General features: G+C 38.0%; 1 protein-coding gene across 6 annotated transcripts in view; it reads left to right on the top strand.

Moving 5' to 3' along the window:
- Positions 1-18,467, top strand: part of cadm1a (cell adhesion molecule 1a) — a 540,780-nt gene that overhangs the window by 70,030 nt on the left and 452,283 nt on the right. For 5 of the 6 annotated variants that reach the window (XM_028466270.1, XM_028466273.1, XM_028466272.1 and 2 more), the window contains exon 1: positions 10,502-10,623. The exons of the other annotated variant lie outside the window; for it this stretch is intronic. In XM_028466270.1, coding sequence (XP_028322071.1) covers positions 10,551-10,623 — 73 coding nt within the window. In that variant the 5' untranslated portion in view covers positions 10,502-10,550. Of the gene's footprint in view, positions 1-10,501; positions 10,624-18,467 lie in introns of those variants that run through there. 6 annotated transcript variants of the gene reach the window in all.

Raw genomic sequence — 18,467 nt, 5'->3', positions numbered from 1 at the left:
CAGAAAGGAGATGAACTTACGCTAACATTTCTACATATTAAGATGTAGATGAGATGAAGTGAAATTTTTTCAATACTTATTGGCATTTTCCCCAAAACATTCGATACATTCTGTCATTAAAAACATAACCTTCCAATTGCAAATATTTACCATGCAACCTTTAGGTAATCAATCGAATGTGAGAGGTCTTCTTATTAAGCCTGCTAATGAACAGTTACAGTTGGCTCTTTGTTTCCTTGGCAACCTCTGGTTTCATCCAGCAGGATATGGAGCACCTGTACGATGTGTGCCAATAGGACGCACCAATCCAGTCTCTTGGTTGTCAGTTGCTGGCTGTGTTTTCTTGTCTGGCAGTTCCCTATGCCCCGTGGCTGCAAGTGGTCACGCTTTTTTTTTTAAGTTCATCTTCACACCTCAACACTCGATGCACTATCTTCACTCATGCAGCACAGACGCACCACTGATGCCACTGATGAGCCCACATCCAACATCTAAATTCCGTTAATTAGAAGGTAAAATGTGGCAAGTCTATCCTTTCTTTTCATATCGGGGCCGTGATCCAAATTATGACAAATGTAACATTGCAGGAGGTGTAATTCATTTTTAAGCTTTCTTTTCTTTGGTAAATTGAATACTTCTGTATGCCATAGCAAATCAATCTACAATATCCTTGAATTATCCTAATATATATTAAACAGATTAGAGGGTAAAATGTAGGAAGATTAAATTAAATTACGTGCCCCAAAGTTATTATCTAACATTGTAATTACATTTTTTAAAAACCTGGATTTTCACTTACCCTATTTAATCTATCTCAGTTGATTGGCACAATCAAGCTTTTCCTATTTGAACAGAAAAGTAATGTTTAAGTTGACCTGATTACGCTCAGGGTATATTTTCATTGATATCGGTGAGTACATTGCTGTCATGTGCTAAAATGATGAAGGCGGACGGTGTTGCTTTGAACATCATCAACCTCACACTTTCCCCGAACTCTTTTCAAGGGGAGGTGACTATTGCTTGGCTTGTCAGCCTCCAATCCTGGCAAGCGCTCGACAGACCAAAGGTATGGACGGTTCACAAACAGAATTTTTAAATCTGGCCAGCATCAAAGAGATGAATAGGAAATTACTATCAACTGGAAAGAATGTCAATGAACTGCATAATCTGCCACGCAAGGAAAGAAGACAACCACAGAATATTCATCAAGTTTCACAATTTACATTTTTCTGTACATTATCCAATACTGTAAATCATTTTTCATTTGCAAAGAATTTAATAAATGCAGTAGTTGACTTTTAAAAAACAATACTGAATGTATACTAACGTAAACACATTCATTGCAGCTGTAGGAGGTTTGAGCAATCGTCTAGTCAAACCATCTGATTGATTTCTGCAACTTCACCAAGAGGGGAATAAAGATATTTGTAAACAAACATGTGCGCTGGTTATTAGCAATGCTGTCTCGCAGCTAGAAAGTCAATGCACAACAGTCTTTTTGTGCAGACGGTTCATGTTCTCCCTGAAAGCTTTTAGGTTTTCCACTCCTACCTTGGGGTGCGTCCTACATTTAAAAGTACATAAATATGAAGTTTGGCTAGATTTAGGTCACACGATTGATCATTGGTTATGTTCTCTTTCTGTATCAACTCTCTTTAATTTATCATGTCGAGGCGCATGCCACTGAGGGACTTTTGTCTCATTAACCTGTCTACGCCATCCGGCCAAGACCTTGATTTGTAGATGACCTGCTGAGCACAGGACCCATTGGCAATCCTTCAAAGGTCCCCAGAGCCACGACCACAATACACACAGTCGGCCCTGGCAACACCGAAAACCCTTCAGGCCCTTGACATTCAGAGCCTGGTAAGCCATATCCCCTGTGGGGAAAAGAAGTGGAGGTGTCGTTCAAGAATCAGGTATGTGGTTGTTTCCCTTCCAACCATGCTGAGCCTCGTTCTCCATGAAGTGGCCATTCTAACACTACAAACCCCACCTAGAAAGTGGCCTAAAAGAAGAGAAGTTGATGGCATCCTTTGCTCACCTCTTGGTTTTTTACTTCCCCTCTTTTTTTAAAGGTTGGTTCCCTCTTCTTACTAACTTGAACCACCATTTTTATTCTAGTTTAAATGTATTCTGTTCCAACAGACATTCCTTATACATTGTCTCTCACTGGGTTGCAAAATGAACCTAGAAGTGTAACAATAGCAATCAATTTGGTTTGTTACATAACTCGGCTTTGGATGTTTTGGCTGGGTTTAGTTTCAGTACAATGAAGGAAAAAATTCCAAATAATAATATTGTTTGTTGATTATTGTAAATTACATTGATTCCAACCCAACTAACATTTAGGACAGCACTTCAATCATTGCACAGACCACCAACCAAAAGCAGTTTAAAATGTATATGTGTGCAATGTTGTTCACATGAACATGAATGACAATTAAAAATCATTGAATTGCTAAAAGACTACAAAATGGAGTTCAAAGCTACCCAAAGAGCAAGAAACCAGCAGCAAAGTTTACAGGTCATTAGACATAGGTCATTTTGAGCAGTTTCGAGGCCTCCTTCCAGGTGATCATCTCATTTGGAAAACTCTTACACTATCTACCTTCAGCTCACCTTGAGCTGTCTTTACCTTTACTGATACGAGTCATGGCAGCTGTATGGAGAAAAGCAGGGAAATTGCACCCAGGACTGCCTCCTACTTTCCTGTTTTCCCTCCAACTATGCCCAAGTGCCCCGTTATCTCTACAAAAGTGCATTTGGCTCCCTGTGTCTGGCACTTTGAGAAGTAGTGTCGGGGGAGAGGGTTGTTTATCTTTGCTGTCTGTCAGACACTGACCTGATTTTGTCTCTCTACTTAAGAGTGGATGGAGGTTCTGCACCTTCCTTAAAGAATGTTGTCGGCCAACAGTCCAATTCTTTGTTTACCTGAAACAATCACAAGATTCTTGGTTCTTCAGAAACTCGAAGCGGCAAGGCCAATAGATGGCAATGTTGGTCAATCGGTTGGTCAAGCAATGATCTTGGTTTGTAATCCACATATCACTACAAAATAGCTACATTTCTGATAGCTGACTGAATATTTTAAAACATATATTCTAATACTTGGATCCAACTGGTTTTATTAAATATTTGTTACATTACAACATTATTGACTGGTTCAGAGACTTGTAGCAAAAAGGCGGCTGGGGATAGCTACTCCAGAGCAGAGGAATATATGTTGAGTTTTATCTGCAGACAATCCAACCTCCAGGGCTTTCAACCAACACAACAGATTGATCCTTGGTAGTGCCCCCCCCCAACCCTCCTCCTCAATCTGCAGTTGGAGCCATTTCACAAACCCATATCCAGTAAGCAGCCTGGGTTGACAAACCAAATTTTCCTTCTCATTTCAGCTGGACTAACCCTTATCTCTCACTTTCTAGGCTGCAAGTAGAGCAGCTCCAGCTCCTGGCTAAAATGGATGTAATATAGGCACTTTTGGAAATAAGAATGAGGGAATCAAAATGTACAGCTCTACAGATTATCTCTGGTTAAGGGACTACTTTCACTGAATTTTAATACATTTTACAAAATTCACATACATTGAGGTTGTACATTTTTTAAATAGAAAAAAACTAAAAAAAATGGCCTTTCTAAATTTATTGGATTAAATAAGTCCAAGTCAAAAGCTTGGGCTTATTTAATTTCATTGAGATAGTGTCCATACTTTTGACTGGTTGTGTAGATAAATGAAAACAATTGTAAAAAGTAAACTTTCCAATAACATACCACCTTATAAGTACATGCCTACATTCAATGATGTATGCAAGTCATAATACCATCAAAGAACTTCGGATTTATCTCTTTTATTTGTTTTCTCCCACCCTCTGTGGCAGCTTTCTTTTATATTCAATTTCTCTTTGGACCCAGTCTGTCAGGGCAAAACTGTGAAATACAACAACAAATGAATCATAGACCTTGAGCTGAAATCTGAATGGTCTTGACATCACGAATGCCATAGAACTGCAGCTGAATGGAGGCAGGTCCTCACAACCATCACTCGCAATTTTACCCAATCGTTGAGGGGGACATTTGTCTTTTCTTTTGTTTGTTTTATTATATGTGTTATTGTCCTAAGACCTTTTCCTGGTCTCTGATTACCAAAATGTCTATATTGTGTTTAACACATTGTGGAAACGCTAACACAAGTTACTTGTTAGGAAATGTTAGAAAAGTTGCAAACAGCCAGTTTAGGCCAAACTTGTATGCTTATAGATTACCTACAAAATACAACCACATATGTTAGACAAAATCACTAAATTAATAACCCTACAGCTGGTATTAAGCATTGGATATGTTCAAATAAGTTTTCGTGTGTGTGTTGTACAGTAAATACCAATATAAAACAATTTATTTTCATTTCAAAAAATGGCTGTGATTCCAAGGTATACATACAGAAGATAAGCAATGCATGTGTGATGAAACTTAAATCACATTTACTGTAATGATAAAAAAAAACCTCAAATACCAAGTTAAACAAAGTACAACATGAACTCAGAAAAGTACAAACTCATCCAAAATTTTTTATTAATAAACGGTCTATCCACACAAGTACAACTTAAGAAGTGAGGGTAATCAGGGAGATGGGCCTGTGAGAGAACAAATGGCTTTCTGTACTTAAACACTGACATAACAGTGGGTGCAATATCCAAGAAGGGACTATAATCCACACACAGAGCCCAGGAGCAAATCAAACAGATAAACAGTCCAAGTCGGAAAGTACAATAATTACAGTTATTAACAAAACAAAGCCCTAACTGCAAAGGAGACCCATTGGGGCTTAAACTTATGACCATAAAGTTACAAGACAAACCCCAACCAATTATGCGACGAGAAAAACTAAACATGAGCAGGAAACCTAAGCACTAAGCACATCTGCACAATGTATACAAAGGTGAGAACAGTGGAAGTACAACATCCAAGACCAGATTGAAAAACATGTAAAGGTTTTTATTGACGTAAAGGAAGATGATGATTCTGTAGTATAACAGACCTTTAAGTGCTTTAGTAACTATTGTAAGTGCTTGGAACGCAGTTTTTTCATTTTGTTTTCAGATATTTGTCATTTGTCATTTTAGTTTAAACTAAAATAAAATACCACTTTTTTAGAGAAAAAAAAAATATATAAAAAGTAAACACCACAAGCAACAACCCGTGGTGCTCCCTTGAGCACCAGAACAAAACTCACATGCACCCCAGCGTTTAAGCCTTTTAGAATACAATTTTATATGACAGATATACAGTAGCATATTCTTCAGTGAACCATCTATATGCATGGCAGCTCTTGCTAATGATGTAAACAAGTGTTATGCAAGCTTTAGTGAGTCACAGGACATACATGTTTGCATTGAAAGCTTGTTTTTTTCGCTCTGCCTACGAATGGCATTATTTCCTTTAGTTGTAATCCACTTATCCGGGTCTGGTTTGAACATGGGCAAGATCTCCAGCAAAAAAGCCTGAACGATCCCTTCCTTAGCCACTTCCACCAGCCCCCATGGAAGGATCCTAACGTGTTCCCAGGCTATAGTCAAGTGATGACTTTAGTTGAGGAATGAAACTTAGATCGCCTGAACAACTCAAACGACCAGTTACCCATTTACATTACTGTCCTAATTGACTGGGTAATCTCCTGCTCAATCCTACAATCACTAAAGAACAAAATCCTGACATACTTGAACTCCTCTACTTGAGGCAAAACCTTTCCCCTGACCTGGAGTTGGCAATCCACCCTGAACACTATGGCCTTAGTCTTAAAGGTGATTATCCTACATCCCACCCGGTCAATCATTCCATTTTAGATAAATTGCTTTTGCAATACTGTTAACACATCTTAGGACAAACTGGATCAAATGTTAAAGATATCTCAGAGCACGATGGTGTGCTGTGAAAAGGTGCTCAGAAATAACTGATTTCAAGATCAAGCGTGAGGCACTTTATGAAAATAAAATTTAAAAAAAACCTTATGAAGTTAGGAAACCACATATTGGGGCATTTTGTAAAGTGCTTTGAAAAAAAAATGACAACTCTTATATGTTTTGAGCATGCAGCACACCAAGTAACAGAATGAGTCTGAGCTGAAAGCATTCAAGTGTATCAGGGCCTTATCCAACAATGATGAACTAGAACAATCAGTAAATTGGATTGGTGCTGCGTCAGCATGTAGACAGTGATGTACTACCTTGCTGAGTGCGAGCCTGGTAAAAGGCACCTTAGGATTACAATCTTGAATGGAAAGAACCTCCCAAATAATGTTTCATCCTTTGATAAACCTTTTATTTTTTTACCTTGCATAATGTTGTCAGGTCTCTTTGACATGTTACTGGAGTATAACTGGGAATGTAAGCTCAATTTAAGTGGAATTATTGATATTTGTACCATGTAAATGATGTACAATGGTGTCAGAATGTTGATAGGAAATACATATCAACAAAGACATTTTCTCAAAGCATACAGAACACAATATGTTTTAAGTTCTTTATAGGATGCTGCATTTGCACTAGTGTTAGTTTTCTATGCAGTCACTCACATTGTCTTGGTTTGCAAGTTAGGGACATGCCAGGATTTCAGTGTCCTCACTTCTATAAATAGATGACACTAACAGACAATCACACCAGGCATTGCTTTCACCAAACTAAAGCTGACAAGTGTGAACACACTGGAGGATAGTGTGAAAACCTAAAAGCAGACCAGCTCCCACTGAGGTGCGTCATCCAGCCATCCCTCTACACTCCAACTATCCATCCTTCCTTCCATCTAAGGTTTGGCCAGAACCATGCAGAGAAGTCCAGAAATTACTATTATGAACTACACGTGGTTCCCAAACTTTTCCCAGTCCCGTACCCCTTCAAACATTTAACCAGAAGCCATGTACCCCCTACTCCTGCACACTTAAAAAAATCAATGCTTACCACCTTGCTATGCTAGGATAGGCTCCGCCGACCCTGTTGCCCTGCAGGGTGTGTTGTTCCAGATCTATGTGTAAATTGGGAATATTCAGGCCTCTGTCGTCAAATAAGAAATCATGATGACTAGTTTCAGTCATATTGAGACCACAGAGGATGATTGTGTTCAAAGAATAATAGATGTTCTTGCATTTCAGTAACTAGTACAGTGCCCGTCGGAAGTATTCATTCATGTGGGAGCATAAGGGGTATAATTGCGGGTGCAAAATGTGGGTGCAATTTTTTGTGTAAATATTTAGTTTTGTGTATTTTTTGTATAAATATTTAGTTTTGTGTATTTTGAGCCTTTTTCATATTTTTGTTGTATTTTTCTGTAATGTATGTTTTTGAAGTCATTGTTTTTTTTATTTTTCAGTTGTCTTTTTGTGCATTTTTTGTTTAATTATTGTTTTTTGTTGCAATTGTAGTGTTATTCTAGAGTCATTTTTGTATTATATTGTTTAGTTTTTTGTTTTATTTTACTCATTTAGTATATTTTTATTATAAATACTGTGTGTGTGTGTCTACATCCATCTCCTCCGTGCGTTATCTTCACACACACGCGTCTTGCTAAGAGAGAAGTACCACGAAAAATAAACGTTTTGCAAATGGTTTAATTTTATGGGACATGTGCATGATAAATGTGTTTGTTGTTTTTTTATACTCATTTTTATTTTTTTGTTTGATGAATTTTTCTCTAATGTATGTTTTTTGGAGTCATTTTGTGTTTTTGGAGCATTTTTGTATAATTTTATGCATTTCTGTTGTAATTTTGTGTACTTTTTGTATAAATGTTTAGTTTTTTGTTTTATTTTACTCATTGAGTATATTTTTATTATAAATACTGTGTGTGTGACTGTCTGTCTACATCCATCTTCTCCGTGCGATATTTTCACACACGCGTGCGTCTTGCTAAGAGAGACACGGAAGTACCGCGAAAAATATATGTTTTGCAACACCAAAGTCACTACTCTCTAAACGGCTCTGTCTGATCCGCATCAGCCGTGTGAGCGTGCGTGCGTTTACATTGTAGCTGCTAACATCCTTTCTTAGCACATAGAATAATATAAGAACACTTGCCCTTGAGCAGAACAAACAATAATCAAAGTAGAGCCGTGTTGTGGACCCACAAAAACGTTACATTCCTCTGTCTGAATAACCAGGTAGTTTGTGATAAGGTCGACTAACGTCCGTCAGCACAGCCACTACTCACAGTTATGAGACGGAGGAAGTGAAATCCGTGACCGGAGATTTAAAGGAAGTTTGGAATCATGGGAATAATATTAAATAACCATGAAATATTAACTTTAATGACTTTTAGCGGTACAAAAACGTTTTTAATATTGACCTTTTTTTTAACCCAAACAACCTGTGACATGGTGACGTCATGAACCCGGAACCGGAAGTAGCGCGCTGTTACCGAGGGAGCCGTAATTATAAAAACCAAATTACTCCAACATAGTAACAAATAACAGATGCACACACTTGGGGTATTTGGAACATGGATGAATAGCAGTTGATTCACAGTTCATCTGTTTCGCCAAGACGGATGCCGGAAGTTGTCTCTCAACAGATGGTGCGCTAGCACCCCCTCACACCCTGAGGTCAAAAGCTGAATAGGTTTTATTTCGGGGCCGTCCAGAAGTGAAATAAAATTAAAATAAACATTTTAAAATGACCAAATTACTCCAAAATAACAGATACACACACTCGGGGTATTTGGAACCCGTTGACCAAGTTTCAGGTCGAACTCGCACCGCCTCTGGGAGATATTTGCTCCCCACGCACACACACACACACACACACCCACACACACACACACCCACACCCACACACCCACCTCTCTTGCTTTTATAGGTACTGTAGATGATACCACACACACATAGACACAATCTGTTAGACTTTCCAGGAGTAAGAAAGTTATGACAGCTTCTCCTTGTCTTCAGCCTATATTAGAACAGATACACAGTGCGGTGGGTGTCACATTGATGTCAGGAGATTTCTGAATAACAGTAGGCAGATGCCACTAGAATACATTGAAAATACACTGATTCCTTTTGACTGAACACACATGACAATCAGTGACTCGCAGGCAGGGTAGGCAGTGCCTACCCAAGGGTGAATTGATTTTTTGATTGTTTGTTTTAATTAAAATGTAATTATAACTTGTTTTTCAATTTCCGATAGACTACAGTACCTATAAGTTTGATAATGTCAGCATTTTGTGCTTTTCAAAGCTCAAATGACTAAACATCGCTATTTTCCTGGGACGTCAGAGACGCTGCACAGTCTCACTTCGCTGTAAGGCAGAAGGAGGCCACACCCTTTCCCAAAAGCACATTGCTGCTCTGCCTCTGGCCCGTAAACAGACACGCCCACAAAGGTTAGCTTTTCAGGGTCCTTCGCGCAGTGCTATGTATGTATTTTCTACAGTCTATGTATGTACTGGCGAATGCCCCACCCCACGCTCTCTCTCAACCCTTACTGCAGCATTTGCAACTGGTGGCTCGTGGGTCACTTGCAGTAATTTCATGCACAATAAAAATCCACAAAATAACCTCAAAGACACACAAAACAATAAAATCACTCCAAAAATACACACAATGGCAACAGAAACACACACAATTACTCCAGTACTTCACAAAAACACTAAAATTACTCCATACATTTTACAGTGTAGTTGATAGATGGCTCACTGTACTATACTTGTATTATATTTGTATATTTATAAAAAAAAAAAAATTTCTGGAGGTGTGCACTTGTATTTAATCCCTATTTAATTAACAGTCTTATCTAATTATGTACATTTTCTTTGCTTCCTATAATACCATCAATGGAAACTCAGTGCTCAGTGTTTGTTCTGTTCATTTAATATTCTGAAGTATCTGTTTAAAAAAAAAAAGTAATTTCTCACTGGGATAAAGTACAGTATATCTGATTTTGATAAATACACAAAATGAAAGAAAAATATACAAACTGCACAAAATTTTTCTGAATACACACAAAACAAATGACTCCAGTAACAAACAAAACTACAATACAAATGCACAAAATGACAATAAATAAATAAAATAAAATAAAAAAAATTCAAAATGCACGAAATGACAACATGCACAAAAATACACAACATCATTTGTTTGCTGTCATTTCTCAGCTTGGTTAGATTTCTAAATGTTCATAACATGGCCCTCTGATCAGACAATCACATTTTTGTGGCCCCTGCTGTGTGATGTACAGTAAGTTGTCCATTTCTGTTTTACTGGCACCAGGAGAATGCACTTGTATCCTTCAACATTAATAGTTTATAGTTAACTAAAAATCACACAATCGGAGAGTAGGAAAATAAAACCTAAAGAGCATCACATTAAATAAAAAATTTTCCTCCATATTTCAAGCTTTTCCCCACAGATTATGAATAAAAAGGTCTCCGTGTATTTGTGTGGCTTGTGATGTGGATGGACAGGATAAAGCAGTGCCCTCCCATCCCTGCATCTCATTAGCTGAGTCCCGTTGTAGCCATAGGTAGCTGCTTCTCTCTCCATACACAAGCAGGTGTCCAACATGGCGAACGCTGGCAGCGGCTCTTTCGCGACTATTCTCTTTTTGTTCCTCTTCCAGGCGGTTCTTCACAAAGGTAAGACTTTCCCAAAGGGATTAGACACTTAGTTGTCCTATTTTGCGGGGTGTGAATGTGGAGCAGTGCAGTTTTCCTGCTGCTTTTATTGTGCCTGCGCGGCGGAGCGTATTGTGTGTGTGTGTGCGGTGCTACTGCAGAGTGAATGGGGAGGAAAAGCTCCGTGCAAAGTTGGGAAAATGGGAATATTTGCAGGATCTTTGCGCGTTGGCGTGCAAACAGGAGTGAGTGAACGGCTTGGAGCACTTTGGCTGGAATAGCTTCCCCTTTTCTTTATTTTTTTTTGTTGCTTTCTCTGTGTTGCATTTCGAGGTGATGTGAACAGCGCAGATGTGATAGTGACTTGGTGGATTTCACGGGTTCGGAAGGAAATGTTTGCTCTCTGGGTTACTTTGTAATGCGCTGCATTCACTCATCATGGCACTAACGGTAAACAGTGGTGCGTAAAGTGCATCAAGCTCGGACTGCGCGATCCAGCAAATCCCATCCCTGCAGACAAGTGTGTGGGGAAACACGGGATTTCACGCTCATATATTCACACGGACTGTGTGGTTTTCTGCCACATTAAACGGTAAACACAGCTCGCGTTCAGCCATCCACACCCTCCCACCCCCAAACTGCTGCAAAAGTTGACATTGCAACAAAAGTGGTGATCGTGTGCGCTTTAAACGCACGCCGAAAATCTCACACGCAGTGAAAGCAGTCAGTGGTGGAGTTCTAACAACATCCAACGCGGATTAACCCCTGCTACGAACACAGAAGCTTAATTTCCCCCAGTTTGCTCATGCGCTCCGGGCTGTGTTTTTCCTTGTTCTGGGTTTGCGGCGGCACACACAGCGCGCAGGAGGACATCAAAGCTTCTGCTCAGCTGTAGAAAATGCGAGTCAGATGCTTTCAGGAGGCGGATGGGATACAGATAAACGCGCTATAAAGACTGTGGGGAGAAACACTGCGACACGCATTTGGAAGCCTCATAAAAGGCGTTTAGGTGACGTGATGTGGTGTTGGCGGGCTGCAGAACACGTTGATGGGATGAAGTGGATGATGTATCTCTCTCACACACACACACACACACACACACACACACACTGAATCTGTGTGTGATGGTCTGAGGAAAGCTGCACAGCTCATGTTGCAGCTTTATCTTCCATCTCTTACGTAATATATGAGCCCAGTCATTCCCTTCATAGGAATATCACTTTTTTCCCCTTCTCCTGATTGAAGTCCCATGTGGATTATTATCCATCATCCTTAATCCAGTTTAACCAGACAGTGATGATGTTTTTTTTTCCCTCCCCGATGCACCAACTGGAGGTCTGGGATGTTCTCTCAACTGGAGCCACTGTTTTATTTTATTTTATTTTTTATTTTTTTTTACCGTCATGAAAATTGCTCGACCGATTTCAAACAAAGCTAAAGGCGCACTTGCACAAAGCATATCAATAATTTACCCCGAGCAGCACATATGCTGCAAGCTCACATGGAGCCAAGCATTACTAGGGTACTCCCTCTACACCCGCCTCCGCACAGTGTACACACCAATATGGAAGTTGGAGCTGTGAGAGTTGGAAACTGCAGCACAGTTGTGATAAAAGGAGGCTGTGATGTTTTTAACTTTTAAACTTTCAGAATGGTGCACGAGCTTGGCATCAGATTACACGTGCTCCAAATTGTAGTAGTAGCTGGGTTTCCATTACAGATTTTCCCAAAATAAAAGCAATATTTAATTGTTGACAAAGTATAATTGCGCTTCCGTTGTTTTGGGCAGGAGACTCGTAACTCCTGTGAAATATCATCCCGTGGGACTTTGCTGCCGGAAGATCGCAATCCAAACCGCCTTATAACACTCCGTACTCCTTTATTGTTTAACGTCTAATGTGGCAAAAATAATTTTTTAAGTATAATCCTAAGAAATGTCTCAGTCTCCTCTTCTGTTCACAAGTACTGCACCATGTTTTCTCGGATAGAGGTGGTCATGTGACCATATACGTCAAGTTATGACGTGTATTTGCGGAAAAGGTGTTTCCATAATGCTTTTGCGACACATACATTTCACTATTGAAACGTCTGAAATTCCTCCTCATGAAAGCGTAAAAACTTTTTTGCGATATTTGAGTGTTTTTTTTTTTCTTCTCGAAATTCAGGTGTTTTTATTACCAGATTTTGTGCATGTCCAAGGGTAATGGAAACACAGCAAGTGTTTGCAAATCATTGCCTTCTGATTGTGTCATATATTCCTCCAGATAAAACATACATTTTGTTTTGAACACACATTGCACTGGATCCGGTTTTAAATCCCAGTGTTTTTAAACAAAAATGGTTTCGCTATTTACGGGTTGCAGGGCATGGAGGAGTGTATCACTGCTGACTCGGCACACACTGCCAACACTAATGGCATATTAACACTGGCTAGAGGGGGAAAAATGCTGGTTCTGGTTCCGGAATTCAAAATTGGATCTTGTTTATCCTACTGGCACCGAGAGTCTGAAATCATGAAAGGAAAACCAAACCAGTAGCAGTCAAAGTCCACCTCAGAGACAGCCAATCAATCACAAGCACACACAAACATTCCTCCTAAAATACATTCAGAGACTTTATTGAACCAAACTGTGGGAAGAAAGCTGTCATCTGGGAAATCCCACGCATGCTCAGGGGGAACATTTAAATAATGAACTCACGACCTGTTTGTTTGTTCCAAAAAAGAAGAAAAGGTTTGGTAGTTTCTCAGGATATACTACAGTTATACCAACACTTGGGGATTATTTAGTCTTATCTTTATAAACACAAACTCCCACGGGCAATTCACTTATTGTTTTAACTTTTTGGCTGTCAGTTTTTGAATTTTTTAAGTAACTTCAAAGGGCTTTCCCAATACATATTCAAAGCACTGTAAGTGTTTTGCTACTACTACATTGCTACCTAAGCTGTGGAAAATACGAATACAACTCAGGCATGGAATTTATTAAGAATTTTGCAAACAATCTAAAGTATTTCATGCATCTTATTTGCAATCGTTAATTTTTAAAAAAAAATTTTGTGCAAGCTAAAGGTTAAAGTAGCACCCTTCATCGTTCAACACTCACTGCATCCTGCATAATTACACACTTAAGTTTATTTTTTTATGGAGAGGTAAGAACAAGTCATTCAAACCAAAATCTAGCACTTATGTACTTTTCTTAGTCAAGTCGTAACAGCTTGTTGTCGCAGTCGTTGGCACTGCGTGGGGGTTCTTTGGGGCGTGCTACGCTGCACACTCTGACCATAAGCTTGCTGAGACTTGAAAACCCAGTTAGGCAATATATCAGTTATTGCAGTCTCTGCTTTCATTTTCAAGTTATGCAACACAGACGAGAGAGAGGTACCTGTTGGAATGTGTCACTGCGAGAGAGAAAAAATGCAAACGCGGCTTCAGCATGATGTTTTAAAGTAAGGAAAACACAAATTATATCAAAGTAATTAATTTGCTAAACAAAAAGATGTATTGCCCCTCCCCCCTTTTCCCCCCACCTTTAAATCTTTATCAATGTATAGATTTCAGTTGCTTATTTACTGCATTCATTTTATCACACATGCTTTAAGGGACGGACAGGACTGAGCAGATCCCATAGGAACCCATTACTCAGTAGCAGTGTGTTTGATGAACGACCTCATGTTTTTCTACTGGTTTTTAGTTTTACATGTTGAATAAAAAGCTCTGAACTCTACCCTCATCAACCATAACATAATTACCCAGGAGCTCAAAGTACAACATATTCAGAATCTGTATTCAATTATTACTGCATTACTTAATCTAAGGCATTGCATTACATTACTTAATGTTAGTATCATTTTTATTACTTTCATTGTATTCACTTCACAAGAAAGATCTGAGTTGGTTTTCATACTTTGATTATCCACATACAGGTGCCATAATGATTACAGAATCAGTAAATCTTAGTGGTACAAAATTAATGGCTAATAAGGCTGGGTAAATATATCAATTTATGATATATCATGATATTCTTCGGTGGCTATATCTAAAATTGAGCAGTTCGCTCTGGAATTTATGTATTTTTTCTTGATTTAAATTCATTTTATTTATTTAAATTTGACCATATGTGCATATGTGGTCATAGGTTTACATTACATTATGTAGTGTCATGCATTTCCATGTGCAATGAAAGTAAATATCAGTGACTGACTGACTTGTGACGTGTATTGTTTTTTGGAACGATTGGTTCATGATTAAAAAAAGAAAGTTATAATTGCGATTATCGTTACAATCAAATCACAATACTTAATAAATTAAAAATTGCAATATAAATCGAATCAACATCCAAGTTTCGGGATTAAAATCTTTTTTTGGGGAAAATAAAAAGCTAATCTAACTATCTTGAAACAAAGCTTTTAAATTTTGTTTTTATTTATTGGTATGATTTATTTAGCATACAGTATATTACGGATTAACCTTTAGTTATTGATAACTGGGTATGAACAAAAACTTAGTTAGAGCTTTGATATTTTTCTAGATTAAAATGCCCAACGCAACCAAAGAAAAAGCTCACCCTTTCTTTTTCAGAGCAGTTTGCAAGTACCATAGTATGGTAGCTATTATAGAAAGAAGACAGATGTAGGGAAACTTCACCTTTATTTAGCTCTTAACAGCCTGTAAATATTACACAAAAGAAAATCTTAGAAAGAAACAAAGTACAATAGAAGTTTAATAGACTTACAGTTTTTAAAGAAATGTGTATATATATATATACATTATGTCTGGAGAATACTAAGTTGTTGACAAAATTTTGGCCCATGGAACAAGTTTTTTAGGGGCATTCTTGGCTAATTTGAGAGCAAAATGGCCTGCATAATATTAAGTTTGTTTTTTTTTTTTTAAATCTTTTTTTTTTAAAGAATTGTTTTTAGATATAGCGTTTGCCTCTGTATTATGAAATGAGTGCATACAAAGTCGTAAATTAAAATAAAATTATTTTTGTGTAGTTATATACTGTATTGCATTTGAACACAAAACACAATGCAAATAAGTTCATAATTTTTCATCAAACAAGGTAAGTACATTTAATTTGGTAAAAGTATATTTTGAACTTTTTTTGTTGTTAAATCAATGCAGGTAAGTCATCTGTAAAATTAGGCATTAACTAAACAGAAAACTAGGTTTACTTTTTTAACCTGAAACCGTTGTTTATAGCAATTATAGATATTACAAATTAAATTTTGATTTAACAATTTCTCGACAAAAATACTTTTATATTACACTATTTTCATACATAAATTAAATATTTTCACTCAGAAACTTGTTATATTTTAAATAGTAACTTATTTTAGCTCTTAAATACATAAACAAGGTTTTAAGCAAATTTTAAACTTTATTTTCCTCTTCTCAAATAAACAACTTAATTAACTCAGCAAATGAATTGAGCAAATTAATTATACAATGAGTTCACATTTTTACCATACAGTCATTATGAGTTCACCGGTAGCCATTTTTCTTTCTGTTCTTTTCCCATGCGTATTGTGCAGTCAGTGCACGTTTCAGGTGTTCTCAGCTCCGTCGCGCTGCTTACCCCTCCGTTCATAGGGTGACTTTCTCACCAGTGCGATTGCGCTCACTTGTTGAGGTGCGCCACGGAGAATCATGCGCACACATGGAGCAGTATGAGCGTCCGCCGGCATGCGCTTGGAGCAGCACAAGCACCCAGCATTACACGCTCGGAGCACTCAGGCAGATCGCCGCAACAGTATGGTGGTCACAAAATCCCACGGCACACATGGACTTGCTTCACGGCACGCCAGTGTGCCCCGGCATACCGTTTGGGAATCACTGTCATAGAGGATAAAATAGATGTATAAACATTTTGTCTTCTAATCTACAAAAACATTCAGAACTTTCCAAAAATCTGCAGACTACACATACAGAGGACATATTTTTAGCTGTCAAAGTACAGCCTGTTGTTTACATTCATCCCCCCCTTTAAATACACAACGGATCTCAGACGCCTCTAATGTGACAGCTCATTTAAGATTTGAAGTCAGCGCTGTCGGCTTGTCGCTCATAGCCTTTGAACCAGTTGTTCTCCTCACAAGACATTTATTGCTTTTCTTGTAAATGTTGTGGCAGGTAGTGCGCCTGAGAAAGTCTGTTTCATGCGGGAATTTAAGGAAAAGATGAGACTCAGACATGACGGAGAAAAACCAGACCCCCATCCGCCGCACACACGACAGCTGTGAGGTTGCATCTTTAGAAAATAAATCACATCTAAATCACACTTTCCCCAACTTTAATCTACAAAATAAAATGGTGTTTTAGGCCTAAATTAACTTCCTGAAATAGAAATCGTTATATGATACAATAATAAACTCTTGCCTACATGTTTTTGGAGAATATCACCAATTTTTACCAATTTTTCTCCATGAAATGGGTGGTTAAATGGTAGTAAGTGTTTGTAAGATGAAAGCAAACAGACTTGTGCTATGAAATCTGGCGAGAACTAGCAATCTCCTGTAATTACAGTGGACTTTTTTGACTCCTGATCCTTTAAAAATCAATTATTGACAGGATTTGACTTAGTTAATTCTTATTAAGCAATTTGGGCTCGATTTTGTGACATTTAGTATGTCAAATTACATCATGAAAGCCAATAAAATAGAAATGGTATACCCCGAAATGGAATTAGTGAACATGTTTGTCATGAAACGGCTACACATGGCCACTGACCTGAAATCCTATGAACGTACTACAATTATATTTATATATAATGGCATTTGGACGGGGTCATGCTGAGGCTTCAATTGTGTATTAAAAATGGATAGAAAGTAAAACACCTGCACTTGGTGGTTAAGCAGGCTCCTGGAGTCTTGGTTATTTCAGATTTTTTTCTTCTTCTTGCAACTGTCTCCTGGGTTTAGAATGGTCAGATAAAGGGTAATGGTCCAGTAAGTGACAGTTCCCTGGGGTGTAAAGTTTGAGGTCAGAAGAGACGGGACTGGAAACGGGCTAATGTCTGCACAGGTGCATCAAAATTGGAGCGTCAGAGATCAAATGAAAGCGTGGATCTGTTCTGCCTTGGATTAACAGTTCAAGCTGCTACTGATAATGATGATGGTGAAGGAGATTGTCTTAGCACACATTTGACCACACATTTGGCCATATTTTTCTGATTATGAACACAGTGCACTTTTGGCTATTTCTAACCTGAAAATGCTCCTTGTCACATCATGTCGAATCATGTATGATGGTGGTAGTACTTCTTTCATTTTCTATGAAACATATTTTTAATGTTGTGGAATGGGATAATCTGTGTACCCTTCGTTCTTTGGTTATTTAGTTTCAAAACCAAATTAAAAAATGGAAAAAAACTTTTCTTTCATAAATTTAAAACCAGTGACAGGAAAACAGAAAAACCAAATACTGAAAAAAGGCGTATTTCTGATCAGTTTTAAAATCAAAATAACAAGGGCAACATATTATATTGTTTTGTTTATTTGTCTTATTTAAAAAATGCTGTTGATTCTACATCTATACCCGAAAAAATTGGTGACCGCAGGAGGCGACAGTTGCAAACACTGCGGCTTCTTGGCAGACTTGTAGTAGAGAATAAGAGCGCTATGTCATCTGCATAAACCTTTTTGTAGTGATTAAGGAGCCATTTACTCACCCTAAACATGATGCTCTGGTGGGTGAAGTAAATGCAGGCTCTTCTCCAGTTTTTTAGTATTTCGTTTTTCTGTTTTCCTGTTTCTGGTTTTAAATTAATAAAAAAAATATGTTTTTGCTATTTTTAAATTTGGTTTCAGAGCAAAAAGCTGAGAAAACAGCCTTTTTCTAAAAAAAACTCTGACTTTAAAGC

This window comes from Gouania willdenowi, chromosome 14 (assembly GCF_900634775.1).
Source record: "Gouania willdenowi chromosome 14, fGouWil2.1, whole genome shotgun sequence".
NCBI classification, from domain to species: domain Eukaryota; kingdom Metazoa; phylum Chordata; class Actinopteri; order Blenniiformes; family Gobiesocidae; genus Gouania; species Gouania willdenowi.
The sequence above is the reverse complement of the archived record's forward strand: the minus strand, read 5'-3'. Positions and strand labels throughout refer to the sequence as shown.